We start from the raw sequence: 27,814 nt of genomic DNA, 5'->3' as shown, positions 1-27,814 counted from the left end.
TGGATAAGGAAATTGAGGCAGACATAGATTAAGTGACTTGGTCAGGGTCACATAACTTGTATCACAGGTAGGATTTGAACTCGTTTTTCTAACTCCATGTCTAAGGATCTGCATCTTCACTAACTAGTTGGCACAAATGGATCAAAGGGGTGAAATGGCTAGACATCTTACTAGCCATTTTAAAATTTTTCATCAGTATTTTCTCTTCACATATTACTGCAGTGAGAATTATTTTCTTTTCTCTCCCAGGGAAGCAGATGACAGGACAGAAGCTGAGGCAGGGTGGGTGATAGGAGAATGGGGTATGGGAGGGGTGGTAATGATAGGCATAGAAAGGAATTTGAAAAGACATGGGAGGAAAAGTATACAACATTGGTGTTGAGGATTTTAAAGTTTATGCCAGTTTCTGGACAAATGGCAAATCAAGTTTCTAGTGTCTCCAGGAAAAACTGCTCCTTTGAGATCGGTTACCTCTCTTGAAGAGCTTTAGTTGGATACTGAAGCCACCCTGTAGGTAGTTTGTTGTTTGGGGGGGGGTGTTGGTTTTTTGTTAGGTAGATTTTTTAAATAGTGTATCAGGAAGGGAGACATCAAGAGAATTATATTTTGAAGAGGTATGAAGGCCTTTAGATGGAGTTTCTCCAGTGTTTAATGCATGTGGCAAAAATCATATTGTATTCTTTGACTAATTAGGCAAGATATAAATAAAATGAAATATTCAATATTTCATAATTCCAAATAACTGCCTATTATTTCATTTTAAATTAAGCAAATAAAGGTTCTTTTACAAGCTGCTAAAACAAATATAGAACATAACCTTGTTTCAAAATTTGCACAAAGAAGTAAGTCCATTAGATTTTAAGTTCAAGGGAGGAATTGAATCCTTCAGTGATATTTACTTATCATAAATCATAACCACAGTTCTGCAGTTATCCATCTGTTTTCTTTTTTTCTTGTCTGCCTCATTTTGCCCTCCCATTATCCATCTCTGATTGTCTTTCAGCTATCTTAAGACTAGGTGCCAGTTATGTTTCTTTTTCCTCATTTACTACCCTTCAGTCTCCCTCTGATCTTCCTACAGTCATTCTGCCTCATTAGCACTTTTTCCTTAACTATGTTATGTTTTGGACTTTGCTTCTCCCCTTCAAAGATAAAAGTAGTGTCACTACTTTTTTAGTGTCACTATCACAATAACACATTGTCATTATGCTTTAACATGTGTTTGTTGTGTTTTTCTTGGAGGCCTTGATAATGTCAGTATTAGCTAATTGATCTCATCAGTGACTACAATTTAGTCGTTATAGATTAATCAAGCATTTACTGAATTACAAAATTAGACACCTACTATGTGCCTAGATGGAGAATGTGTTTTATTTTCTCTCCACATTTCTGTGATTAGCATGCTTTCTGTCTCTTGATGTACCAGTGTGCCTCTCTTTTTTTTGTTTGTTTTGTTTTTGTTTTTTAGTGAGGCACTTGGGGTTAAGTGACTTGCCCAGGGTCACACCGCTAGTAAGTGTTAAGTGTCTGAGGCCGGATTTGGACTCAGGTACTCCTGACTCCAGGGCCGGTGCTCTATCCACTGTGCCATCTAGCTGCCTCCTCTCTTTTTTTTTTAACATCCTTAATCAACTCAAAAGATATCTGTATGGTATTTGAAGTTTTGGGCCATCATCTGCTCAAGTGGATTATCAAGTCAAATTATCAGGGACTTCCACTTCCATGTGTCAAAACAATCATCCAGCAAGTATGTATTTAAACATTTTGCTATGGTAAATCTTCCCTGGTGTAAGGAGCTATTAGTTTTCAAAATCATTTTATGTATTGTTATGAAAATGTGTTGATTTTGCATCATATTAAAGAAGTCAGGAGAAGACACTTACCCCCACCCCCACCACTTTGCAAAGGTGAGAGACTATAGGTGTGGAGTCACAACATATATGATTTTAAAAAATAATTTGGTTAATTGTGTTTAACTTTTTTCCCCTTCCTCTTTATTATAGGGGAGGGATATAAGTTAATTACAGCATTCTAGACTAACATTTCAAAGTGGGTAAGGACCTTAAAGATCATCTAAATTAGGGATTCTTCATCTTAGGTCCATGGACCTCTTAGGAGGGGAGATTTCACGGGGTCTGTGAACTTGGATAGTACAAATAATTTTTTTCCTAATTTAGCATTTCATATGATTATGAAAGTAAGCAATAGACATTCTTAGAAGGGAATCTGATACAAAAAAAGGCTAAGAAATGAGAGGGTGTTCCTTTATAGAAAATATTAATTGTTTTTATAGAAAATAATGAATATATATTTTATTGAAGTGTTGGTTTATTAAATTGTAATTATCAATTAATAAAACATCTTCATATTTTAAAAGTTTTACTGATGCATTTTGTTATGGCACAGAAAATATACCTAAGCTACGTTCCTTGCACAGTATATTCCACTCAAAACAGTATGTCCAAGTTAAAGCTTATGTTTTGGACCCTTCATGCTTTAACATGTGTTTGTTGTGTTTTTCTCGGAGGCCTGGATAATGTCAGTATTAGCTAATTGATTTCATCAGTAACTACAATTTAGTCTTTATAGATCAATCAAGCATTTACTGAATTTACAAAATTAGACACTATGTTCCTGGATGGAGAATGTGTTTGTTTTCCTCCACATTTCTGTGATTAGTATGCCAGCTTTCTGTTGCTGTTGTTTGAATTTCATTATTTCTAGTTTACAGTCCCATTTTTTAAGAACATCGAAGAACATCATGTATGTTCATCACATTTTTTAATATCCTGGCCATTTAAAAATCCTGGATAGAGAATTTTAGTCTTGGTTGCCAAAAAGATTAGTATGTGTTGTGAAGAGGGGCTACGGTTGAGTGTAGCATTAGGAAATAAAAAGACCTCTGTTCTTGTCCTGACTTGCTCCTGGTTAATTCTGTTAGCTTGAATAAATTGCTTCACTCCTCCAAACCTCAGCTTCCTTTGTAAGATGAAAGGGTTGGATTAGATCAGGTCTGAAATTCTGTGACTTAAGCCATTGGCAGGTTGGGGTATTAAATCTGTATTCTCTGGTACCCCTTTTAATTTGTACAACTAAAATGAAGGACAACCACACATGTGGCATTTTGAACTTGAACACACACACATTTGCTCCCATGTCCCATCAACCCTGAAATACGTTGCCCAAAATGAACTTTTGTCCCAAAATCCTTGTCATTATTACTGCAGTAATATTTATTTTTCTTTGTGACTATTTTAAACCATAATTTTATTCTTCGTAGTTGGAAAATTATATTCAAGGAAATAATTTCTTGTACCATCTTCTAACCAACATGTCTCTTTTATCTCAGGTTCTGCAGGGACTGGATTATCTACATACCAAGTGCCGTATTATCCACACTGATATCAAACCAGAAAACATCCTTCTTTCTGTAAATGAGCAATATATCCGAAGGCTAGCTGCAGAAGCAACAGAATGGCAGAGATCTGGAGCACCCCCACCTTCTGGCTCTGCAGGTGGATTTTCTTTTTTGGATCTGCCTTCAATAAGAGTTTACAACATAAAAAAGCTTTATTCTCTTTTTTTTTTTTTTTTTTTTTTTTTTTTTGGGGGCAATGGGGGTTAAGTGACTTGCCCAGGGTCACACAGCTAGTAAGTGTCAAGTGTCTGAGGCCGGATTTGAACTCAGGTACTCCTGAATCCAGGGCCGGTGCTTTATCCACTGCGCCACCTAGAATATTCTACATTGTATAGGGAATTAAGTCTTCTTCCCATCCTTTTACAACGTAGAACATTCTGAAACCCATTTAAATTATAACAAAATACTTTTCCCTACAAGAAACCAAAAAAGGGAGAAGGGACCATTTTTGCCAGACTGTTTCCTTGAAAAGTTATCTAAATAAGCCTTTAAAAAAACCCCAAATCCAAACTGATTTCTTGATTGCTATAAAATGTTTTAATTCTCTTATGATCTGATGTCATGTTAAATCTTTTTGTTTGCATCTTATCTTACAACAATAATTTATATTCTTAAGGAATAATTGGGATTTATCTATAGCACTTGGGGTTTTACAATTGCTGATTATTTAAAAAAAATAAGTTTCAAGGAACGTCATATTCGAGTTGGTGGGTTGCTCCTTAGCCTTAGGTTGAGTGGAGAGCTAACCTGACACACATACAGTTCTGCCAATGAATCTACTTTCTTGGGATTTTTTGCCTCCAGATGGATTTTGCAATAGTTTAATCAATAACCATTAGAATTGTTTTGTCAGAGAATCTTTCGTCATAGGTCACAAATAAATGTACCTAATGGAGAAACTACCTGAATTTTGTACTTAAGTATAGGTTTTACCTTATATTTACTGTTTAACTCTACCCTTATTCTATGTTGGCAGCCAAATGGTGTCGGAGGACTTCCTAACTCTAATTTTTCCTTGACTTGTTTCTTTCCTTTCCTTCTTTCTTTTTCCCCCTTTCCTTTCTTTGTTTCTTTTCCTCCTTTTCTTTTTCTACCTCAGCACAGGAAAAAATTTTATCTTTTAAAAAGTTAAGAAAAACAATTGTAATATGCAGTATTTAATTGTTAAATACAGTAATGCAGCATATGCATAGGCTTTGTTCATTTTATTTAAACAGGTTTTTTTCAAACATGTACTCCTCTGTCAGTTCTTTCACAGACATATAATAGAGATTTCTGGTACCTAGGGGATTTGGGGTCATGATACCAATGTATGTACTTAGATTTTATTTTTTGTTTGTGTTTTTTTTTTCCAGTCAGTACTGCTCCCCAACCTAAACCAGTGAGTATGATACATTTATTTATTTAACGCTAGTCCTATGGTCAAGGAAGTTTTCTCTGGGATAATGGTTTGGTTGTATTCTAACCATTTAAAATTGTCCTTACTCAGCATCCTCTTGCATGACTCCCTTTGCTCCCTCACATGCAGTTGGTGTTGCCCTGTTTTCATGAGTCATAGACAAAACAAAAGACTTGGATCATTCAAAGGCCAAGTTTTGTACTCATTCGGTCACCATTCTTTAAAGTGAATGATGAAGCTGTATTGAGAAATGCCTTGTTGAAGAAAGGGAAGTGAGAATTAAGAATTGAAACAAAATTTAACAGATGACTATGTCTGTGATAATGGCTTAGTCCTTACCTTAGAGCACTTTCTTTCTACACTACAGGCAGACAAAATGTCCAAGAATAAGAAGAAGAAATTGAAGAAGAAGCAAAAGCGCCAAGCTGAGTTACTGGAGAAACGAATGCAAGAAATAGAGGAAATGGAAAAAGAGTCAAGCCCTGGACAACAACAGCTGGACAAACAGGAAGACACTGAAAGCCCTGTTGAGAGAGCCTTGACAGAGAACCCCCCAAGTAAAGAAGCCCAAGAAAAACTTGGTATGATCCAGTATTTACAAAAATAACGTTATTACAGACATCAAGATAATTTATCATATTGCATCGTTGGGTTGTTCTGGGAATTTCTAGGTTGCCTTAGATCTTAATGTTGAATTTAGTTTCATTTTCTTTCTTTTTTTTTTTCTTTTTTTTTTTTTTCGGGGCAGTGAAGGTTAAGTGACTTGCCATGAGTTACACAGCTAGTATCACCTTTTTATAGTAAGTCGAGGCTAGCAGTTCTCAAGCTTTTGGGTCTCAGGGCCTTAAAAATTGAAAACCTTCCCCCTCCAAAGAGCTTTTGTCTACATGGGTTATATCTATCAATAGTTGCGATATTAAAAACATTAAAACGTCTTAATATTGTTATGAAAATAATTTTGACCCTGTGGAGCCCTGAAAGATTTTCAGAGAACCCACACACACAACACACACCACACACACACACACACACACACACCACGCCACACTCTGAAAACTACTAGTATAGTCTACTGATTGGTATGGATGATGATGATGCTTTTCCTTTGATGAAAAGAATTTTAAATTTTTCTTGTTTTCTTATCAGGCTATAGATATTAGAAGTGGTTTTTAAATCAAAATTTCTCTTCTGTTCTCCCTTTTTTGTGTTTGTGGTTGTTTCCTAGAAGAGGAAAGTGTCGTTGTCCCTGAGCAGACCCTTTCAATGGAAAGCAATACTGAGAATATTTCGTCAGAAATCAATTGCAATGGAGTGATTGAAATAACTAATTTTATTGAATGCAATAATGAAGAGTCAGTGAGGCTTAAGGAAGATCATCATAATGCCAATGATTGTGATGCCCAGCCTTTGAAACAGGAAGAAGTTAACTTCCCACATGCCCAAAATGGCGAGGGCAGTACATCTCAAGAAGTAACAGACTCTTGTACAGCTCTGAGTTCTGGGGTATCAGAAACCATGCTGTATCAGCCATCTTCAAGTGAGGATCACTCAGTAGAGCAATCATTCAGTGAACAGGAGATCAGCCAGCTGCAAGAGAGCATCCGGGCAGAGATACCCTCTGAAGATGAAAACGAAAATAATGGACCATTGGATAACAAAGGTACCCAAGGTAGCCCAAAGCGTGTAAAAAACACTTTTTTTTCCTTTAACGACAACATGTGTTGTTCCTGCTGGAGCTGAAGCATAACCACCTGTGCTGTCTCCCAGAGGTGAACACAGACGTTGCAGAGCCAGTTGCAGTGTGTAAGCAGCCAGCTATCCATTTCAGGGGTTTTCACCTTCCACCAGCATGATCTCTGAAGGGGACTATAGAGAGGGGATGCTTTTCACTGATGATGAAATGTGTCACCCTTCATTCAGGGAAAAGTAGAACCCATTGAATACTTGGTGGGTGTGGTAGTTGCTTCCAAGGGAAAGGTGTTGAGTTCAGTATCCAGAGGACTTCCAATTCTATATGCTCTTCCTGTGTCAGATATCATAGCTATCAATCAGGGGCTGTGTTTGTTATCTCGTGAAAAGTTTGTTACAGATGGTATTGTTTCTAGGTTGATAATTATTTTTCTTGTTAACTTGTACATATTGTCTTCAGGAAAATCTTCTGCTGGGAATTTTCTTCTTAATCCCCTTGAGCCCAAAAATGCAGAAAAACTCAAAGTGAAGATTGCTGATCTTGGAAATGCATGCTGGGTGGTGAGTTAAATGTGCTTGCTTCCTGATAACCCTCTTAGCCTCTCTAGGAATATGACTCCAGCCCTCTCGGGAGCTCAAGCAAGTTCCCTCTCTCTAACCACCTGTGAGACAATGGGCATCCCCCTGGCACCCTCAGAATGGAGCTCATCTGTGCCCCTCAAACCCTTTCTCTTCATTGACTTCATTTCTGTCTGGAGAAAGGGGATGGCAGGAGTGGGAGGCACAGAATTGTGGTTCTTCTGCTGACTTTAGATTGACTGCCTTAGAGGCATTTTTCACTTTGCTCTCATTCATCTTCCATGCTTAGTCTGCTGCTAAATCTGATAGATGATGCCTCTATGGCTCTTTCACGGCCTTCCCCCTTTTTCTCCACTCAAACCAGAGCCACACTGTGTGGGCTCTCCTCACTTCTCCCTGCTGAGTCTCCCTGTAGCTGGCCTTTCACCTCTTTAGTCCATGCTCCACCCAGCACAGGTTCTGGTAGCACAGGCATCTTAGTGGCTTCCTCTTGCCCCAGAATTAAATACAAATTGTTCTGTTCAGTATTTAAAGTTCTTCACATTCTAGCTCCAGCCTAGCTTTCTAGAAATATAACTCTGCCAAATGAGCATCTTTGCTGTTTTTTTCCTTGTATATGATATTTTGTCTTTCCTTTTACTCACATGGTTCCCCCTCTTAGAATCCCTAATTGCCTTCAAGGCTCAGCTTAGGTACTCGCTGCTTTGTACAAGAGGCTTGTTGTTAGGGCTTCCTCTGCCGCTCTGTGACCCCCGGGGGAGTGCGGGGGGAGGATTACTTTGTACTCAAAAAATTGTTTTATCTGTTTTATAGAGTTTGTATTTACTAACTTATATTCATAACCTCACCCTTCCTGCCAACATAAAATGCAGTCTCCTTGTACAGGGTTTGGGTTTTATCTTTTTAACTCTGCCCCCAGCACAGGGCCTGCCCCACTCTTTGTGTTTAATCAATTCTTGTGGAATTGAGTATGTTCTAAGCCTGACAAGTGGTGAGGGGACCTTGGAGGATTAGTCACATGTGCATTGTCCTTCCCACTTGATGTGTCAGTTACAAGCAATTGCTTGCAGTTGACATAATAAACTTGATAGAGAGGTATTCAAGAGATTTAGATGTCTGCTATGGGTAGTGTTTTAATACACTGAGGGAAGAGTTTAGAAACTAGCTTATCAAATCTTAATAATTTGTGTTTTTTAAATACAATGTAAAACTTAGTTAATCCTAGCCCACTGCTCTTAAATGTCTTAAAGTACACATCTACCATTGATCACTTTAATAATAATCTTTGTGGCTGTCACACCCAAATCTTCATCTTGAGTTCTTATCTCCAGTCCTGTATCACCTAGTGTATCTCTACTTGTATACTCTCATCACCTGAAACTCACTGTGTCAGACTGAAATGATCATTTACCCACTAAGACCTGCTATTCCCAACCATTCTTATTTGTTTTAAGATTCATTCTTCTCCTTTGTCCCCATATTCAGTAATTTACCAGGTTGTACCCAGTGGATTGTCACATCTAGCCAATTTCATTTCTCTTCATATCTCTTAGATTTGATTCTCTGGTTTGTGATTCTGTGATCACTCCTTTAGTTCACCCTCTTCACTGGCACACCTGGCCTGTATTACTGCAAAGCCTTTCAAGATAGCATTCCTGCCAATATAGCTGCCATGTTAAACTTGCCATAACACCATTTTCAAGATAGATCTCTATTGGCTAGGAGAGCAGCTTGAAAACCCTCATCCTAGCAGTCATTTTCCTTCATCTTCTTTTCATCTCTGTTTCACCAACATGAGCCCTCTTTCTCCTTCCTCCTCCTCCCCCAGTGACCTTCCTCATCCACCTTCCTCCTCTCCAATACTCCCATAAATTTTTAAAATTTATTTTAGACTTAAATACAAAGTGCGAGAAGAAAAAAAAGTACTATGTACACAGCAGAACATAGGAGAGGATTCAATAGAAAACAATAAATTTCCATTTCAAATAAACCTATATAATAATACACACTTTTCAAATCTGCCTGGCTTTTTTCTTTGCTTCCTTGTTGGTTTTCTTTTTTCTCCACTGTGTACTTTTTTACTTTATTATTTTTCTTCCTCCCTCACACTAAAGAAGGCCATAATTAAGTATGGATACATGTGTGTATACATACATACATAGGCACACATATGCATATACTTTCATACACATATATGTAAGACCATACTATGCTTATTCTACTCATCTGTTTCTTTCCATGTCAACCAGCTCATCATCTCCTGTACCACAGCTAGGTTCCAACCCAATCACATCCTATCTGAGAGACTGTCCATAAAAGATTTTTTTCTTCTATTCCTTCTATTCTTGGATACATCCAACATGAGCTCTTCCTCATCCTACCTCAGATCTTTACTCATTCTGCTACCTGTAGCCTTTCTCAGCACATCTTAATTTTATATCTCAGGTCAAGACTGTCTTCCTATATAAGTACTTTCCCTCATTTGGAACCACAGTGATTCAGTCCTTATTTTTAATTTCTTTAGCACCTAAGTATCTATTAGCATGTTATCACCATTGATTTCTAAGATCTCAGGTTTTCATGTGTCATGTACTTGAGGACTCTCTACAAATTATCAAGCTTTTTAAAAAAAAAATATTCTGAGAGATGTTTAGTTTCCTCTTTAAAAAGCAGCCTGTTGGGGACAGCTAGATGGCTCAGTGTATAAAGCACCAGCCTTGGATTCAGGAGGACCTAACTTCAAATCCGGCCTCAGACACTTAACATGTACTAGCTGTGTGACCCTGAACAAGTCATTTAACCCTCATTGCCTTGACCAAAAAAAAAAAAGGAGCCTGTTTATTCCCAACTGTTTAATCTAAATTTGTATTTCTAAAGGAAAATGTTGCTTAGAATTTAGAAAACCAACTTATAACTTAAGAAATGAGAGTACATAGGGGCAGCTAGGTGGTGCAGTGGATAGAGCACCAGCCCTGGATTCAGGAGGACCTGAGTTCAAATCCGGCCTCAGACACTTGACACTTACTAGCTGTGTGACCCTGGGCAAGTCACTCAACCCTCATTGCTCCGCAAAAAAGAACAAAAATAATTAAAAATTTTTAAAAAAGGAATGAGAGTACATAAAAGAGCCCTGGCATTGGAGTCAGAGAACCTGGATTGATATTCCAGCTCTGCTTCTTGCTATCTGTGTGATGTTAGGCAAGATATTTAACATTTTAGGGACTCGGATTCTTCCTCATGCTTCAAATGATATTCTATGTAGTTTCTCCCAGCTCTTCTATAAAACTTTATTTGAAAAGTTTTAAAAGTTATCATTATATGATCCGCATGTCACTTTCTAAGAATCACATTCATTCTAATGCACTTTTCCTGTTTGCTTCATTTACGTCAGCATAAACATTTCACTGAAGATATTCAGACAAGGCAATATCGGTCCCTGGAAGTCCTAATAGGATCTGGTTATAACACTCCTGCCGACATTTGGAGCACAGCATGTATGGTAAGTCTTGGGGTCCCATTTGACTATATTTTGTCCTAGAATATCAGACAGATCAATCAAAATAAGGATCTGCATATGATGGTTTATGACATAACTGCTGACACTTAGTGACTGACAGCACCTAGTCATTTAGGTATGAATCTAAGAGCTCTATCAGAAACTTCTTTTGTATGCATTCACTCTGCCTTACAAGTTCCCAGTAAGATGAAAGAACTAAATAAACATTAACTGCAGGGTGGTAGAGGGAATTTTGTAAGACTTGGTTCAAATGCTTCTGTTATACTCTCTCTGTCTCCAACTCCTTGTTCTGAAAAATGCTTGCAACACAGTTCACCTTCCTGAACTGCCTGCCTTTGTAAGGTTTCATCAGTAAGTATATTTAAGAGCCACAGCACTAATATGACCAATCCTTCAGAGTATTTAATTTCTTGGCTATATTGGCATTGAATTTCTAAAGATGGTAATTAATAGAGTGAAGGTTTAAATATATGATATGATGGTAGAAAGATGTTTTTTCATAGCATTTCCATGAGAAGATGGGAATTCTTTTGTAGGAAGACAAAAAGAAGAATGGTAAATAATAGTATAATTTTTTAAGTGTTTGCAAATCTCTCCAAGCATAGTACGAAATATCATCACTTTCTCTTAGAGCCCCATCCATTTCTCTTTCCCCAGTCAATTTATCCTAATTGGTCAGAATGAGACCTAGATTCACTGTCTTTTATGAAAGATGATGAACAGAAATTCTTGAAGGCCCTTCCCACTGTCATTATCCTTTTTCCTTTGACACTTGAAGTGGTAACAGTGACGAGTGTCATTGAACATTATAAAAGCAACAACAACAAAAAGGCTATGAGAAACACAATTAGATTTTACTGACCCAGCGCCTGTCCTAGGCTGATTTGTGGCTGGGGAGTAGCTATCATAGCTCATGTTCCCTGTTGGTATTGCTGGAATTCCATTTCAAAGACCATGGATGTCATTGGAAGCTGCTGCATTCTGTGCAGCTAAGGTTCTGACACTCATGTCCTTTGGTTTAAATCATAACAAACATTTTTACCATTCAGAGCTAAGAAATCTGTTTATTTTATGGTACCACAAATTGTTGCTGTACTTACTTGGCGAGTGATCCATCTAATGGTCATATTGAGTTGTACTGTGTGGGCGTTGGTGAATGATCCCTAGATTGAAACATTGCATTACTATTTCCTGACAGATTTTATACTACTTCCACTCTATCCCTTCAGGGAGGATCACAAGCATGGTCAAATTACCATGCAAATAAACACTGAGCTTAGACATCTGAGTGGAGATACACTTCTTCCCATTTCATTTTTCTTTATTCTTCACTGTCACTTCCTAATGTTTTTTCCACTGTCTTCAGATAGAATCCTGTCTTGTAAACAGTCAGGTGGAGCAAATCACCTTGGCCATGAGTGACAATTGAGTTCTTATTGTTAAAAATACTTCACAATCTCTTTGACAAGAGAAAGTATTAGTATAATTTTAGCATCAGTTCTGAGGTCACACTGCATCGGTGACAGTTCTGTTGTTTTCCTTTACATAGTGGTTCTCGAATAAAATACTCCTCTTGTTCTTCTTCACTGTGAATTATTATTTCTTACAGTGCAGTAATATTCCATTACATAGACCATAATTTGTTAAACTTTATCCTCATTCAGTCAACACCAACTTTGTTTTCCACAGAAGAGGTTTTTGCTCTGCCACCATAAAAAGTGATGCTATAGGGGGCAGCTAGGTGGCGCAGTGGATAAAGCACCGACCCTAGATTCAGGAGTACCTGAATTCAAATCCGGCCTCAGACACTTGACACTTACTAGCTGTGTGACCCCGGGCAAGTCACTTAACCCCCATTGCCGCCGCTCCCCCCCCCCCCCCCAAAAAAAAAGTGCTGCTATAAATATTTTGGTGTATATTGGGACCTTTCCCTCTGTTTTTGATCTCTTTGGTGTATATATGCCTAGTAGTGCTGTTTCTGAATCAAAGAATATATGTAGTGACTTTTGGGTATAATTCTAAATTATTTCCAAATGGTTGGACTAATTCACACCATTGGTATGTCCATCTTGCCACAGCCCTGACATTTACCATTCTCGTTCTTTGTTATATCTTTGCCAATTTTCTGTGTATGAGTTGAAAATTCATACAGTGTTTTTATTTTGCATTTTAATTGATTTGGATATTTATTGCATTACATCTTTTGAAAACTGTTCTCTACTTAATAGATTCTATTGGAGAATGACACTTGTTCTTGTATGTTTGTATTAATTACCTACATATCTTGGTTATCAGACATTTATCAGAGGATTTGCTTTGAAGATTTTTCCCATTTTTACTATTTCCATTCTAATTTCAACTGAATTTTTTTTGTTTATGCAAAAGCGTTTTTTGTAATCACAATTGTCTTATTAGCTTTTAAGGATCACCTTTCTTATTTGTTTAAGAATTCTCCAACTAGCCATGGTTGTCTAAGGTATTGTCTTCCTCCTCATTTTTAATGATGTGACTTTTTATATTTAGGTCTTGATATTATTTGTAGCATGTGGTGTGGGGTGTCCTTCTAGAACTGTCCAGATATTTCCATTTTTCTGAGTAATTCTTGTTGAATAAGGAGTCTGGTCCAGAAGCTTTTGTTCTTGGATTTATGCAAAACTAGGCTACTATGGCTAACTGCTCCTAGTGTAGCTCATCTGCCTGGCCTGTTAACTTTTCTGTTTTGTTTGGTGTTTTAAATAGTATCAGATAGTTTGAATAATTACTGAGAGTTGCCTGGGGGCACCAAGAAGTTAAGGGACTTGTGCAGAATGTGTCCAAGGCAGGACTTGGAACTCAGGTCTTTGTATCTACTATGCCACTCTGCCTTTCTGGTTTAATGATTCATGTTTTGTAATAAAATTTGAGACCTGGTGTCTTCCCTTCAATTCCCATTATATCCCTTGATATTCTTGACCTTTTGCTCCTTTGTAATAACTAAGTAGTATCTTTGTAATGCATTAAGGTTTGTAATACACTTTCCAAATCTCATTCAGGTAAATATTGTCATTTTTCTAGATCTATGAAGTAACTTCGCAGCACTTTATATGGTACTAAAACTGTAGTTCAATTTAGGGGGTGTTGTTGTTGTCATCAGCCCAACACCCTCAGCCCTTCGAATTAATATTCTAGGCTGTATCACTAAGATTAGGAAAATACAGAAAGGAGATAGGCCAGCCAGTTGAGAGTCATGTCTCAGTTCTCTTCTAGCTATAGCTTACTAAAACACTGGCTTTCTGAAACCATATTGATTTTCTGCGGCCTTTCAGATCAAAGATATAGGCAAATAATATCTTTGGAAATGGACAGAATCGTGTTTGTTACTCACAAAGAACCAAGACAAAAGCTAACGTGACCTTTATGTGGTCATGAATACAAAAAGATTTATTAACTAGATTGATGGGATGATTAACACATTGCTCCTCTACAACCAAAGCCAGCGATCATTCTGTGGCTGCTAAGTGCGAGAATCTGGTACAATTTGGGGCAAGAGTAAAATCTGGTTCATTGTAATGAATGTGACGTCTCCTTCTTGCACTCACATCTTCATACATCCATAATATAATGTTGAGGATTAGGGAGTCATTCTTAGTGGTTCTTACAAAATGCATGTGATTGATTCGGGAAGTCTTATTTCAAAAAAGTCATAGTAAACTCTTGATTGTTTGGTTTGACTTTAATCCATGCTGCTAGGCTGACTGCCCAGCAGGGCCACTTCAGGTCTCACCTAAGCTCTGTTCCTGCATTATCTGCTTTGATCTTACTTGTACCCCTTAGGGAATTGGGAAGACTGTGTTCTAAGAGAACAACATAAATTAATATGGCCATTATCATGGCCAACCAACAGACTCCTACTACCCAGAGCCATCCACCCTCTGCCCCCACCCCCACCCCCAAAACAAACAAGCAAGCAAGCAAAAAGCCCTATTTTAATGACAAGCAAAAGGACCGTTGGAAAGCCATCAGATAAAACTTAAGGAATGAATCTGAAAAAGTAGGGCTCTTGAATATCTGGAAAAGTAATGGAAAAACAGGGAAGAGCATTGGGCACCCAGGTTAAATCAGACTTCTCCCTAGACTGTTAAACATTGGAGTCAGTGCACATAGGAATAACAGAAACAGGTTTTACTTGCAAGTAAACCTGAGAATTTTTTAAGGTGGAGCATTACTTATGTTCCCAAATTGTCTCCCTTCTGATCCAGTTTCTCTGTTGAGCTGATCCTCTCATCTTACCACTCCATTCTCCCCTTCACCCTTTAATATGTCTGCAACCTCGAATGTTGACACTTTTGTCAGGCTCTATCAGTAGAACTGCACTTCTCAGTAACTAGAGGAGATTGCAGAAAGCACTTTGCTTAACAAGTCCTTCCTCCAGTCATGAATGGTGTCATGGTTAGGGAAGAGAGTAAAAAGATCTTGTCAGTGTCTGTTCTTTTGCTAGGGTTTCCCTGTGTCACAATGTTTGGCACTACAGTGAAATCCCTTCTGATCATTTTTTTCTTCCACATAGAGACCTGTCAGACTCAAAAAACTGTTCTTTCCAGTAGTTTTTATTTCTCTCACTATTAGTACCCCAGTAAATCTCTTGGGGGGGAGGCACTGATATGTATGGGAAATGACTATCTCCCATAGAAAGGGCTCTAAAACACTTGAAACTCTATTAAATACTTAGCATTTAGCTCCAAGTCTCCACCATACTGCTGTCACTGCTGAAGTCTTCCCAAAGAATGTTTCTCCTAAATTCATTGCTCTCATTGCTCTCTGAAGTCCTAGTAAAATGACATTCATTGAATATTACCCTTAGCAATAGTAACACCAAATGGTAGGATCCAGTTTTACCAAGTACCATTCTGAGATACAGCTTTCTGTGCTGCTCTGTGTGGCCCACTACATACCAGAGAGGTTCGCAGATTTCTTCTTTTTAGCAAGTGTCTTTAATGAAGATTAGGTTCCAGGCCTTTGGAGAGGAGGGTTCAGGAGCATAATCGGTTCTCTTTTAAAACAGCTGAGTAATAGAGAGGCGGAAAAAGCTGTCCTGTGCTGTGGGCTGAGGGTAGCTGAGGTGGAAGAATGCTGGCAGCCCTGGGTCCTGAATCCAGGTTTGGTTACAGGGATGTACAGGGGAGGGATTATAGGGAGGGTAATTGTAGTGTGGATAGAGGCTCAGTGGGAAAAGTAGCTTGGACTCAAAAGAGCCGCCTGGGTTCTGGCTCCAGCACCTGGAGTTCCAGTCATTTAGACAGTACAGAAAGAGTTTCATTCACAATCTCGACAGCCTTCCCTCACCTCATGAGACAAGGATTGAATAAATTGGAACTTCAAATAGTCAACCTTTTCCTCTCAGATTACTCCTAGTTCCCCTTTTTGGCTTTGTGTTATTCCCTTTTCATCTGCAGTAGTTCTCAGAAAAAAAATCTCTGGTCAATGTGGATTCTCTTCTCTCCCCCCAATAATGCCCCTTTTCTCCTCAATTGTAACATTTATATTAACAAACCACTGGTAGCTTGAAGTCAAATCCCCAGAATTAAGGAATACTCAATAAACAAGATGGTGGGGAAAGGAATGCTAGCATTGTCTGAATTCAGCCAGTCCATAATCAAGTTGAACCATTGTACAGTGTTCGGGTAAGGACTACCAGATCCAAGAGGGTGTGTGTAGGAGGAAAAGAGCATTTTCTCTTCCCTTTCATGTCACTAAACCTGGAAAGAAGTGCTGCTTCTCTATCTTCTTTCTGCTGCCCCATTGCAACATCCAGAAACCTGGCTTCCTGCTCTCTCTCTCAGCAAAGGTCCAAATTGTTAGGAAATTCCAAACAACTGCCCATACTTTGATATCCCATGTGGTGATAGCTTGCAGGTCATTTACAGCAGACATTTTGGATTATTTTGATATGATATGATATATTTTTAAATAAACAATATGGAGTGTCTTTTCTATATTTTATATTGTTACAAAATTTGAATAAAACCTAGTAATTCTAATAAGGTTAAAGATAGATTCTGCGTTCACTTTTTTATAGCTAATTGATGTCAACAAGACACCGGACCTTATTGTTAGCTTTTCCTAATAGTAATAACTATTTTTCCTCCTCAGATGCCTCTTCAAAAGAGTGCTCTGCATTCGTAGTGGAAAACTAAACTTCCTTTTTTCCTTCTTTTAAACAGACTTTATCCTTCCATCCTCCAGCCTTACTCTGGAATTTTACTTCCCTCTGGTAGGGATTGTTGAAGAAAGGAAAATTTGACTCATCTGTTAATTCCTTTTTCCAAGATAACATGTCCAGCACTCCAGCCCTTCCTAAATATTGTCAGATCTAAGACCAAAATCAGGGCCCTCAAGTTTTGTATATTGAACACAACTACAACTTGGGAAGCCCTCTCCAGGGATAAAGCATCAGGGTGGAACCTAAAAGACTCTACCCCGTGACTCACAGATCTGAGACTACCTCCTAACTACCAGGTGAGACAGTCAAGCCACTAATAAATATTGTTGGACATGTTATCTTAGAGAAAAGGAGTTAATGGGGGAGTCATTATTTTCTTCTGGGGAATCACTGCCTGGCACTTTCAGACCCCATATTTATGTTTGCCTTCTAAGCAGTATCAGACTTTCCTCCTACGTTTATACTGTCCCATGTGGCTTCTGCATGTTAATTTCTGGTCCTGGATGTTTGGGTTAATTTGGTTTCAAATTCTGAAGTAACATTTTTCATGCTGCCATCTGGTTCAGTTTTTCCTTAAGAGAATTTTGGCTGAGAAAAAGTAAGAAGGTTAGATTGCTAGACTTTGGGAGTCAAGCTTCTTGGCTTTTTAGAGTTGACTTGGCCCCCGCCTGCCACTGTAACTGTGAAGTAGAATGAGCAGGGAATTTGATTTAGTCACCTTTTACTCCAGCTATCCTATTTGTAAAAAGTCTGTTAACTGCCCTGATGTATTGTGAGAATGGATAAAATATTGTGGTGTGATTTAACACTCAGAGGAAATGGTCAGTCAGATAACCCCAAGTAAAAACAGTTCAGACTTCTAAACCCAACAGTACTAATCCAGCCCCAGTTCATTTGGCTTTTAATCTCATGGTATTTTTAAACTTGGCTTTGCTTTCAGAAAAATCAGTCTCCTGTTGTTCCTTTTGTTTCTGTAGTGATTAGTGAAAGCAAACAGTCATGGCAAATGTCTTTAAAGTAGAACACATTAACAGAGACTTTTAAGAAAAGAGTTCATCGTTCTCTGTCTGGCCAGGTTCAGTGTAGCCCCTCTTGGAGGTTACAGAGGCAAGAATGGCATCTTGAAGCTCTTTCCAATACTAAAATTATTTGTTTACAAGATATTTCTAGCGCTGACAAGTATTTTGCTTTTTCTGGTAAGTCTCTTTTTAAAAAAGTTATTGGCTTGGTATTGAAAACCTGCTGGCCTAGAACTAAGAACCATACACTGAAAAAAAAAAATTGTACAGGGCATAACTTTCTTTTGAACTAGGAAATAGGGAATTTGCTGCCTGGAGGTTATTTGCTGGAATATGAAACCATTTCAGAAACTAAAACTGTGACATGCTAATCGCTGACTGTCTAGAAGGAATATAGTTGGTAAGACTGCCGAATTTTAAAAAACAAAAAACTACTGACTCTGGGAAACAGTGCCTGTCTCACAAAAATTAGAATGACTTAAGCATCCAAGATGAGCAGCAGCACATGCCAAAGATTCTGGTCCAAGAGGGGAAGCTCAAAAGGCTGTCTGCTGTTATTTACTCATTGTGTTTGCATGGAATGACATGTTAGCATTAACAGAGTTCATGCTCTTACCTCATCCATTTGACTAAGATGCAGGTTTGTAGAAGGAGCTCTTTTTTGGAATTGGCATTTTTTTAAAAAGGCATTTGCAGGATTTTCAAGCAAAAGTGTTTAAAACTGCTCCAAATAGAATTAAGCAACACAGTTTCCTCTTCCTAATCGTTCTCTCTCTCTTTTCTTTGATGCTTTAATATGCTGCTATCCTTTTTTTCCTTAGGCCTTTGAATTAGCCACAGGAGACTATCTGTTTGAACCTCATTCAGGAGAAGAGTACACTCGAGATGAAGGTGAGTCCCTCTTTGGATACATAACCCAGCAGCCCAGTAGTCGGTAATTTTTAGTTATTTTTTAGAATTTGTGAACTCCATTGGTGATGAAAAGATCAAATCTTTTCAGAATCAAAAAGGTGCCAGGTTTTAAGCCCCCTGGGTTGGAGTGAATAGTGATTACAGCCAGGCTTACGGACCCATGTGTTTGATATAAATCCCAGAATAGGTGGGAACACAGAAAAGGATTATTCATTTAAAGAACTGTTAGTTCTTATTAGAGGTTATGGGGGAGTAGGGAGAACTAGGTTAGTCTGAGTCTTACAAATTGTCAGATTGCTTCAATTTTGACTTGCACTGATCTTGTCTTCCTTTGTAGAATGTTTTTGCCCAAATTGAATTTCAGTTTTGGAACAGCAGAGTTTTAATCTTTAGCTCTATCATGCTTTTGCTATTATTTAGCAGGTTTATATATTGATAGATAATATCTTAGCGGCATCTTATGAAATTCTAAGGTAGCAAAGGTTCTGTATGCAGGAATTTTTTTATTTTAACTTATGTGCAATTTTTATCCTCCATTAATGTCCTACTTTACCTCTTTGCGTCATGGAGGTGACTTTAGACTCTTGAAGGCTTTGCTAATGCAGCAAATGCTCTGGGAGTTCCTACCAAATTGGCCGATGCAGGCCTGCCCTGGGGCCCAGCCTTGCTGAGTTTACAGAAGCTCCATGTGATAAGTTCTTTTGGCAGTGGCAACTCATGGAGACTTTGTTAAAGCTGGGAGACTTTTCAGAGTTCACCTACCTGAGTGAAATCATAGATCCTTGAAGAAATGATTGTAGGATTTCTATGGAGTATTGGATTTTATTGACATCCCTAGAAAGTTTGAGAGCACCAGCTATTTGTCACTCCAAAGGCTTTCCCAACATTTGGCAATCTACACACATATATCACTTTATTTAGTGTAATCATTATATCCCTACTGTTCTATAATGTGCTTTATTTCCTTTAGGTATCAGCATAGTCTGTAAGGTTTTCCTTTTTAAAAGCTACATAGTAAGGTCCCTCATTCTAAGCTTCCATTATTCTTTTCCATTATAAATTGTTATGTAGTCTATGCAGTGTTATGCATTATCAGTTTGTCATAAGAGAGAGTACTAACAATTCTCTCTGAAATGTAAAAGAGGGTGCCCTTCTCCCAACTCAGTCTCTTGCTTTTCATGCTGTGCATCTAGGGGCCCCCAAAATGTCCTAGCTGATGCCTTAGCCAAGTTCTCAGTTCCACTAAGACAGGAATGATGCTTGTCAGATATATTTTATTTAGATGTAAACTTAAAAGCTTCCCAGGGGAATCACTACAGAATCAGCCTCTGGATTGGTCCCATCCTTCATCTGATAAATGCTGAATATTTCCTCATTCAAAAAACCAGGAACTGCACATTTACATAGCACTGTAGAAATACTTCTATCCTTGTGTTGGGCAGGGAGGTTTTTTTTTTTTAATCTTAATTTCCTAGTCATTCCTATAAACAAGTACTTATAATTTTGGTGCATTGAATCTCTTCAGCTTACCTGGTGCTTAAAACCTTTACAATGCCCAAAATTTTAATTAAAAATGGAATATATCCATGAATAGAAAGCCCATGATAAAGAAAGAAAAAAATAGACCTGTTGTCAATAAAACTAGAAAGTTCCAGTTCATTTCTTCTAAAGCTAATTATAAACCCCTCCAACAAACTTGAGTCCATATACTATTTCATGAATGATACAAAGTAAAAAATATTAAAAACGCAGTTCATTTAGTACTAGCAGCAAGCCCTTGACTATTTGTTGCTACCTCCTAACCTTCATTTTTTGAGGTCATATTTTCATAATCTCGCCTGGATTCAGGCCTTTGGAAATGAGCTATTTTGTTTTGAAAGATTCTATAGCTATCCAAAAGCAGATTCTCCCTTCCCTACCATGTGATTTCCCCACCTCTGAAGAGGATCACATCAAGGGACAATAGTGTCTTTCATAACCAGATAGGAAAATATTTTGTCACTGTCAGGTATGTTAGAAGAATCTGTTGGAGTTTGAGAGAGATTTTGTTTCCAAATTGACAAGACTTTATATATTTGGGGGCGGGGGGAGGTTGGAGAGAGAGAGAGAGAGAGAGTGTGTGTGTGTGTGTGTGTGTGTGTGTGTGTGTGAATTTACTAGAGGAAAAGTTAATCCTTTTGATAACAGGTAAGTTAGAAACAGAGTGTTTTATTAAACATAAAAGAACAACTTAAGGATGAAATAGCCGATACATTGTGTCCCAGCCAGTACCCTGCCCACAATTCCTTCAGTAGCAAAAAGTTTCTGCCATTGGTTCAAAAGCCCTTACTATTCTATGGCACTTTTTGCTGTTGTATAAGATGTACATGACATCTCTTTCTATTTTTTATTTACCTGGAAAGAGAGAAATTCCTTCCCGGAATTGATTTTTCTTAAGTTTTCTACACTTTGACTGCACAGGGTTCTATAGAGCAGGGCTTCTTAAACTTTTTCCACTTGCGACCTTTTTTTGCCCAAGAAACTTTTACATAGCCCTGGGTATATAGGTGTATAAAATAGGTATACATAATCTTCTACTGTTGCCAAATTTTTCACCACCCCCACATTCAGTTATATGATCCCATATGGGGTTGTGACCCACAGTTTAAGAAGCTTTGCTATACAATACTATAAATCATCCTCAAATAGAGGGGAAAACTATTCTCCTACCTTGCCTAAAAATAGGGCACTTACTGAGTATTTACCTTCATGATATGTTGAGTCAGCTGTGCCAATGAGAGATATTTCAAAATAGAAATGCATAGCCACTGTAAAAATGGTCCTGGTTTGCCAGTGCTCTGTGTTTCTGGTCCCCACTCCCCAGCATGTGTTCTGTAGCTACCTCTCAATAGCCCTTGAAAAAATAATTCTAGAGTAAAGTTTGTTCTCAGCTCGCCCTTGATGCTGTTCTTCTTGCCCTTCTGTTTTAGACCACATTGCGCATATTATAGAGCTGATAGGCAGAATTCCAAGACGCTTTGCCCTCAGTGGGAAATATTCACAGGACTTCTTCAATCGCAGAGGTAGTATTGAATCATGTTAGTTTCCATGCAGGCATCAGGGAAGTACGTACAGCTGCGGGAAGCAGAGCATTCACACCCAGGTGTCATACTAGCCGCCAGACAGGGAACCCTAGCATGGGTACCTGGCTGTGTGTCTCTTGGGACTCTCCATCAGCTGGATCGAGTCCCTCCCTTACAAAGAGAGATGAAAGTGGGCATTCGAAACTCTGCCAAGGATAGAGGTTTGCATGCTGCTCTTTTCCACTGTTCTCCAGAACTGCATCTGCTGCTCAGCAGTGAGCGGGTCAACCGTAGCCCTGTTATGGATGTCTTTTTCTTTCCTCTTTAAAATGTTTGGAACACACAGATCACATTGCATTGATCATAGAACTGCTGGGGAAGGTGCCTCGCAAGCTCATTGTGGCGGGAAAATATTCCAAGGAGTTTTTCACCAAAAAAGGTAAAAGACACGTGAAATTGTTTAGCCCCTGACATTAGGGGAACTGTTTTTTGAAAATCCAAAAGGTAAGTGTAGCCCCCCACGAAACCATGGGGTCAAAGGAGCGACTTTGTCAAGTTCCTATCCTCTATATCCATTGGAAAAGAATGCCAGCAAAGAGCACTGTGCTTGTGCTCAACATCTCCTCTCACCTATCCCATCCTGAACTGGCCTTCAGAGAGCCTTCATTGTGACTTCTGCCATGAGGCTTAAGGACCTCCTTAAGGTCATGTGACCTGTGACAATTAAAAATTAATCTCTTTGGGCTTCAGGTTCTTTCTCTGTAAAATATGCACATTGAGCCACCTGACCTCCAAGTTCCCTCTGAACTCCATCCAGATCCCTGAACCTCTAATCTTAAGCTTCAAATTTGGGGAGTTTATCAGAAAATAAGAGTAATACTGATTGCTTTTCTTCTCTGTCATCAGCACTCCGAGAGATAATACTTTGTGTATAAGTTACTGGGAACTTGGAGGTCATGAATGTTGGCATTGTCACCTTTCATTTATACTAAGTAGGAGGTTGGGGAAAGAGATCAAAGAGTGTATGATTTGAAAAGTTGGAAATTTGTTTCCAGTGCCATAGTTGCAACTAAATATGTATTATGTATACGCGTGTGAAAGCTTAGAAATTTACTTCAAACAAACGAACAAAAAGTGCAAAATCTGTACCTAGTGCAGTATATAATTTCCCTGTACTGTCCTCTGATCTCTTCCTATAATTGCCTTCAAATAGCATGGCAGAGTAGGAGCAACATTGACCTATGAGATATGAAGCTCATTGACGTCTCTCATTCACCAGCTGTAGGACCTGAACTGGTCATCTCCCCTCTCTGGGCTTCAGTTTCCTCGTCTGTAAAATGTTCAGGGTAAAGGAGGGCAAGTCTGTAAAGCTTTGTTCTATCTTAGATGTAGACCTTTTTTGAGTTTAGTTAAATGTTGGGCTTTCAGAGGGTTTTCTTGATTCATACAAAGAATAGAAAATCTACAACGACAAGCAAATAATTAAGTAAATACTACTTTCCCTGGAAAGGAGAGATATTATCAAATCCAGTTAATAGTTAGTAATATTATAGGACAATAAAGTTGAAAATGAGATTGGAGGAAGAATCCCCAATACAACATAAAACTATTGCATGGAAATGTACCTTAAAGAGAGGAATCATTTGCCATTTATCTTGCAGAATTGGATGGCATGTTACCTTGCTGTGAAATAAAACTCGGGGTTTTATTATCGCATTGTTTTTGTCTCTGAAAATTTAGCAATTTTTTACACAAACTAAGCGGTTTTTTTTTTAAGGGAACTTTGTGTTGATGTGAGCCCTAGAGTATTAGAATAGACGTGACTGAACTATATATAAATTTTTATTAAGTTATTAGTATCTTTTGTTTTTACATTACCTAAATTTCCCCCTGTATCATTTCATTTTCTGTATCCTTGAAAACACCATCCCCCCTACCCCTCCAGACCCACCTCTCTAAAGAAGTTGGGGGAAGGACAGAACTTCAGAATTGGAATGGACCTCAAGGCTATCTGGTCCAACCTATACCTGAAGACTCATCTGGAGTCAGGAGGACCTGAGTTCAGATCTAACCTCAGACACTTAAGTAGCTGTGTGGCCCAGGACAAGTCACTTCAACTCTGTCTACCTTAGTTTCCCCAGCTGTGAAACAGGGATAATAATAACACCTGCCTCACAGGGTTGTTGTAAAGCTCAAATGAGATATTTGTGAAGCACTTAGCCCAGTGCCTGGCATGTAGTAGGTGCTGTAGGAATGACTGTTCCCTTCCTTCTTCTCCCTCCAGAACATGACTGCTAAGTGTTCATCTAGTCCTTGCCTAAAAGAAAAACCCATTATCTTCCAAAGGAGCCCAGTTTTTGTAACTTACCTCTTGTTTCTGGTTCTGAGAGATGGTCTAGTTCTCTCATTTGACAGCTCTCCTTTGACAGTCTTTGAGATAGGTGAAGATAGCTACCACGTCCCTCCCTTCTTTTCCTGCCTCTTCTAGTCTTCTCTGCTTCTAGCATGTATAAGGCATAAACTTGAGATGTTTCACTGTCTTGGGTGCTCTCCACTTATCTACGTCCTTATTAAAATGTAGTGCCTAAGACTTGCACAGGGTACTTCCCGTGTTTTCTGAGCCAAGTAGACTATAGTAGGACTAGCACCTCCTTATTTCTAAAAGTTATGCCTTTCTTAATACAGGCCAGAGAGCACATTAGCTATCACTGGCTTGGGAAGCCCTTTTGCACTTTAACTTTGTTGTCTTACTGCATTTGGCCCAGTGTTCTGATCTGCTAAGATTTAAAAAAAAAAAAAAGATTTCGTTAGCTCTACTTCCCAAGACTTTTATGCAGTCTTGTGGTTTATAGTTAGAAGGAATACAAAATATTTTTTTATCCTTCCCATCTTCATTGTGTTGGATGGGACCATTTATTTTCTTTTTTGTATTTTTATTCTCAGTACCTGACATAAGTACTTAATTAATATTTGTACCAAAATACAGATGGTTGAGTAGCTCTTGGAAATTTATGGACCAAATTAGGTATATGATAAAACTAGAATTAATACTTGTCACAAACTAATATGAGTCCTCTGATTAGGTAAAGATGTTTAAGGAGAGGCAAAAGAGAGTATAGGACTTACTGATTTCTGGGTGCTCATTAAAAAAGAGTCTAAAGCCTGTAGCCATGGATTCTTGGCAGCCTCAGCCTGGATTCGAAAATAGATTTACATGAAAGTGAGACATTGTCTATCTATCCTTACTAGTCGTTTTCATTTATTCTGTTTTCCCCCAGGCGACCTGAAACACATCACTAAACTGAAGCCTTGGGGCCTTTTCGAAGTTCTGGTGGAGAAGTATGAGTGGTCTCAAGAAGAAGCAGCAGGATTCACGGATTTCTTACTGCCCATGTTGGAGCTGATTCCTGAGAAGCGAGCTACCGCAGCAGAGTGTCTCAGGCACCCCTGGCTTAACTCCTAAAGTCACTGATCCAACACCATAATCCTCTGGACTCTGGTTTGCAGCAGAGATTAATACACTGACCCAGGTGTTCCAGATTTTCTCCTTCCTTCTCTTTCCTTGCCATCCTTAATCCTCCTCCTGTCCCCCTTCAAGCATCCTCCTTTCCCTTTCCAGGGTGAAGCTCTTCCTTCAAGGCTTCCTAGATTATTGTTATTTTTTAATCTAATATGTTCATTTGGGTTTGCTTACTTGACCTTGTGGGAATCCCCACAGCCATTGGGCATCCTGAGTGAGTTTTGCCTTGGTTGGGCTCTCTCTGCCAAAGACTATTGGACTGGAATGTGAAACTGCCCCTCATCTTCTATCTTCCCTCTTCCATTAGAACATTCTCCTTTAAATTATAAGCATCCTTTTTAAAGAATGCAACGAAGATGTGTGAGCCTATCTTTAACTCACTGACTCTAAGAGTCAAATTTTCTAGTGCATATTCTATTGCCAGCAGAAGGATGAGAAAAAGGTGTTAATTTAATGTGCAGCAAAGACATTGACCATGCTGTATTAAGAGTGCATCCTATTCCTGGATGGTTTGTGTTATTTACAGTCACATTTTTTTTCCTTTGACTTTTTTTGGCTTCTATCTTTGAAATGGGCTATAGCGATCAAGACCAAGTTTTAGTACTGTTTTACCACTGTTCAAATCATTCTCCATATTTACTCATGTAACTTTAACTCTCATATGCCCACATCTTCAGTCTGACTGTAGTGGATTCAGTGGAAATAGAACCGAAACTGGAACCATTGACTCGAAATCCTTCCTAAGGCAGGTGTGCCCTTTGGCTCCAGACAGGCGGTGGTCTTTGTAAGCAGCGTTTCCTTACACGACTTCTGCTTTCCTGAGAGCAGAGGGTTTGGGTTTGGGGGTAGTTTTTTAAGGGGAGGGGGAGGGGTAGAGGTATTGATTTGATTGCTATTTTAAAACCTGGCCAGCACTTTACTCATTCTGCTTGAATTGAAACCCCCATAGTTAAAGAATTCAGGATGACTAACTATGAAAGAGCTCTGGGTTTTAGGTCCTTTGTTTCTGGGAAGAGAAAAAGATGTCACCAGAGCTTCTGATTCTTTTCCAAACAGCTCCTTGGAGGTACTTTCAATCTTCACCAATATTAATTTACCCAAGGTTCTGGCCTTGAAGTCCATTTCTCTATTTGGCTTTGCTTCTTCTTAAGAGGTTTGGCATTATGCTTAGGCATAACACAAATACACAAGAACCAGGAGGGGGGAAGCGTGGCCTTACCACCACCACCCTACCACCATCCCACCCTACCTCCCCCACCCCCCAAAAAAGATAGCCATTCTCTGCTGCTATTTTCTAGTATCAGCATACAGGTGGTTGCTCATTAGAGTATAATGTAAGCTTTGAACCTCAATAACTTCAGGAAGGTTGGGATGTATTTAAGGCTTGTGGGAGGGGGTGGGGTTTTTTAAAAAAACATTTTTTTTTTACAAGAAAAAGTTAAAACCTTCATAGAATTTGCTAGTTTAAAAATGGGTCTACCAGATTTGCCCCCTGATGTTACAAGTCATAACCAAAAGCCAAAGTTCAGCGGGATTGGGATCACAGCAGCTCTTCCTCATTATGGACCAAAGGGCCTTGGGAATCAAGGCTCTCACAGAGGATGGATCCTGCATCAGAACTATGGGATGTAGAAAAAGCCAAGCAAGTGGAACTGGAGAGAAAATGCTTTTAGAACTGTTAGCCTGTTACACGCTTGGTTTTCTTTGAGTTTGGAATCTAATGGCAAGAAAACGATGATGCCACTATGTGATCCGTGTAAGATGTAAGCACTGCTCCCTACATAGCCTTGTCTGGCTAGCCAAGTCAATCGGATTTGTGATTTGGTGATGCTAATGAAATCAGATGATGTCCTTTCTCTAGGGGATTTCTGAGCCAGGCTACCCATGTACATCTGTGAAGAATAAAGAAAATAATAAAGCTTACCAAGCATTCATAATGTCAGGGAAATCATTCAGCAGCTTAATTTTTCCCTGGGTTGCCAGGTTTATCTGTATTTTTCATGATGATAAACTAGAACTTGAGTTATATTTCTTTAAATGCCATTAAGCCATAACAGTAGAGTTAAAGGTGTTTCTGGTGGTTAAGGAAAACTGTAGTCTGTACTTTTCAACAAATAGTCTGATGCAAAAGGAATAACTTTTTTATCATGGTGGTAAGATAAGTCCTGCAACTTAATTTCTGAAATGTTTCCCTATCAAATAAAGGGCTTTTCCCCCCTGACTTGCTTAGGGATCCAGATGGATTAGAAGATGTAAAGAGGTAATTGTAGAATCCAGTCTTCCAGGTGCCCCCCTGTGCTTGCTCTCTTGAGCTTTCATCCTACGTTGAAATTGCCATAAAATGCTCACTAAAGGATTTGTACTCGCTGTCAGTAAAAAGCAACAATACAACAACCCTGAAGGAAAATACATTTTTATTCTTTCTACTTGGGTGCACTGTCTGTTTTCTTTGTAAATGTAATACAATAAACAAATTATTTAATAACCTATATGTTTCTAG

At 38.6% G+C, this 27,814-nt stretch overlaps 1 protein-coding gene across 6 annotated transcripts in view; it reads left to right on the top strand.

The window, feature by feature from the left end:
• Positions 1 to 27,801, top strand: part of SRPK1 (SRSF protein kinase 1) — a 75,468-nt gene extending 47,667 nt beyond the window's left edge. For 2 of the 6 annotated variants that reach the window (XM_044001367.1, XM_044001370.1), the window contains 10 exons: positions 1,641 to 1,747; positions 3,350 to 3,515; positions 4,774 to 4,799; positions 5,185 to 5,398; positions 6,043 to 6,486; positions 6,967 to 7,067; positions 10,477 to 10,584; positions 18,642 to 18,711; positions 22,141 to 22,233; positions 25,073 to 27,801. In XM_044001367.1, coding sequence (XP_043857302.1) covers positions 1,641 to 1,747; positions 3,350 to 3,515; positions 4,774 to 4,799; positions 5,185 to 5,398; positions 6,043 to 6,486; positions 6,967 to 7,067; positions 10,477 to 10,584; positions 18,642 to 18,711; positions 22,141 to 22,233; positions 25,073 to 25,257 — 1,514 coding nt within the window. In that variant the 3' untranslated portion in view covers positions 25,258 to 27,801. The other 4 variants (XR_006356306.1, XM_044001368.1, XM_044001369.1 and 1 more) reach the window with 4 other exon arrangements.
• Positions 27,802 to 27,814: the final 13 nt, after the last annotated feature.

Source organism: Dromiciops gliroides, chromosome 4, assembly GCF_019393635.1.
Source record: "Dromiciops gliroides isolate mDroGli1 chromosome 4, mDroGli1.pri, whole genome shotgun sequence".
NCBI lineage: Eukaryota > Metazoa > Chordata > Mammalia > Microbiotheria > Microbiotheriidae > Dromiciops > Dromiciops gliroides.
The sequence above is the reverse complement of the archived record's forward strand: the minus strand, read 5'-3'. Positions and strand labels throughout refer to the sequence as shown.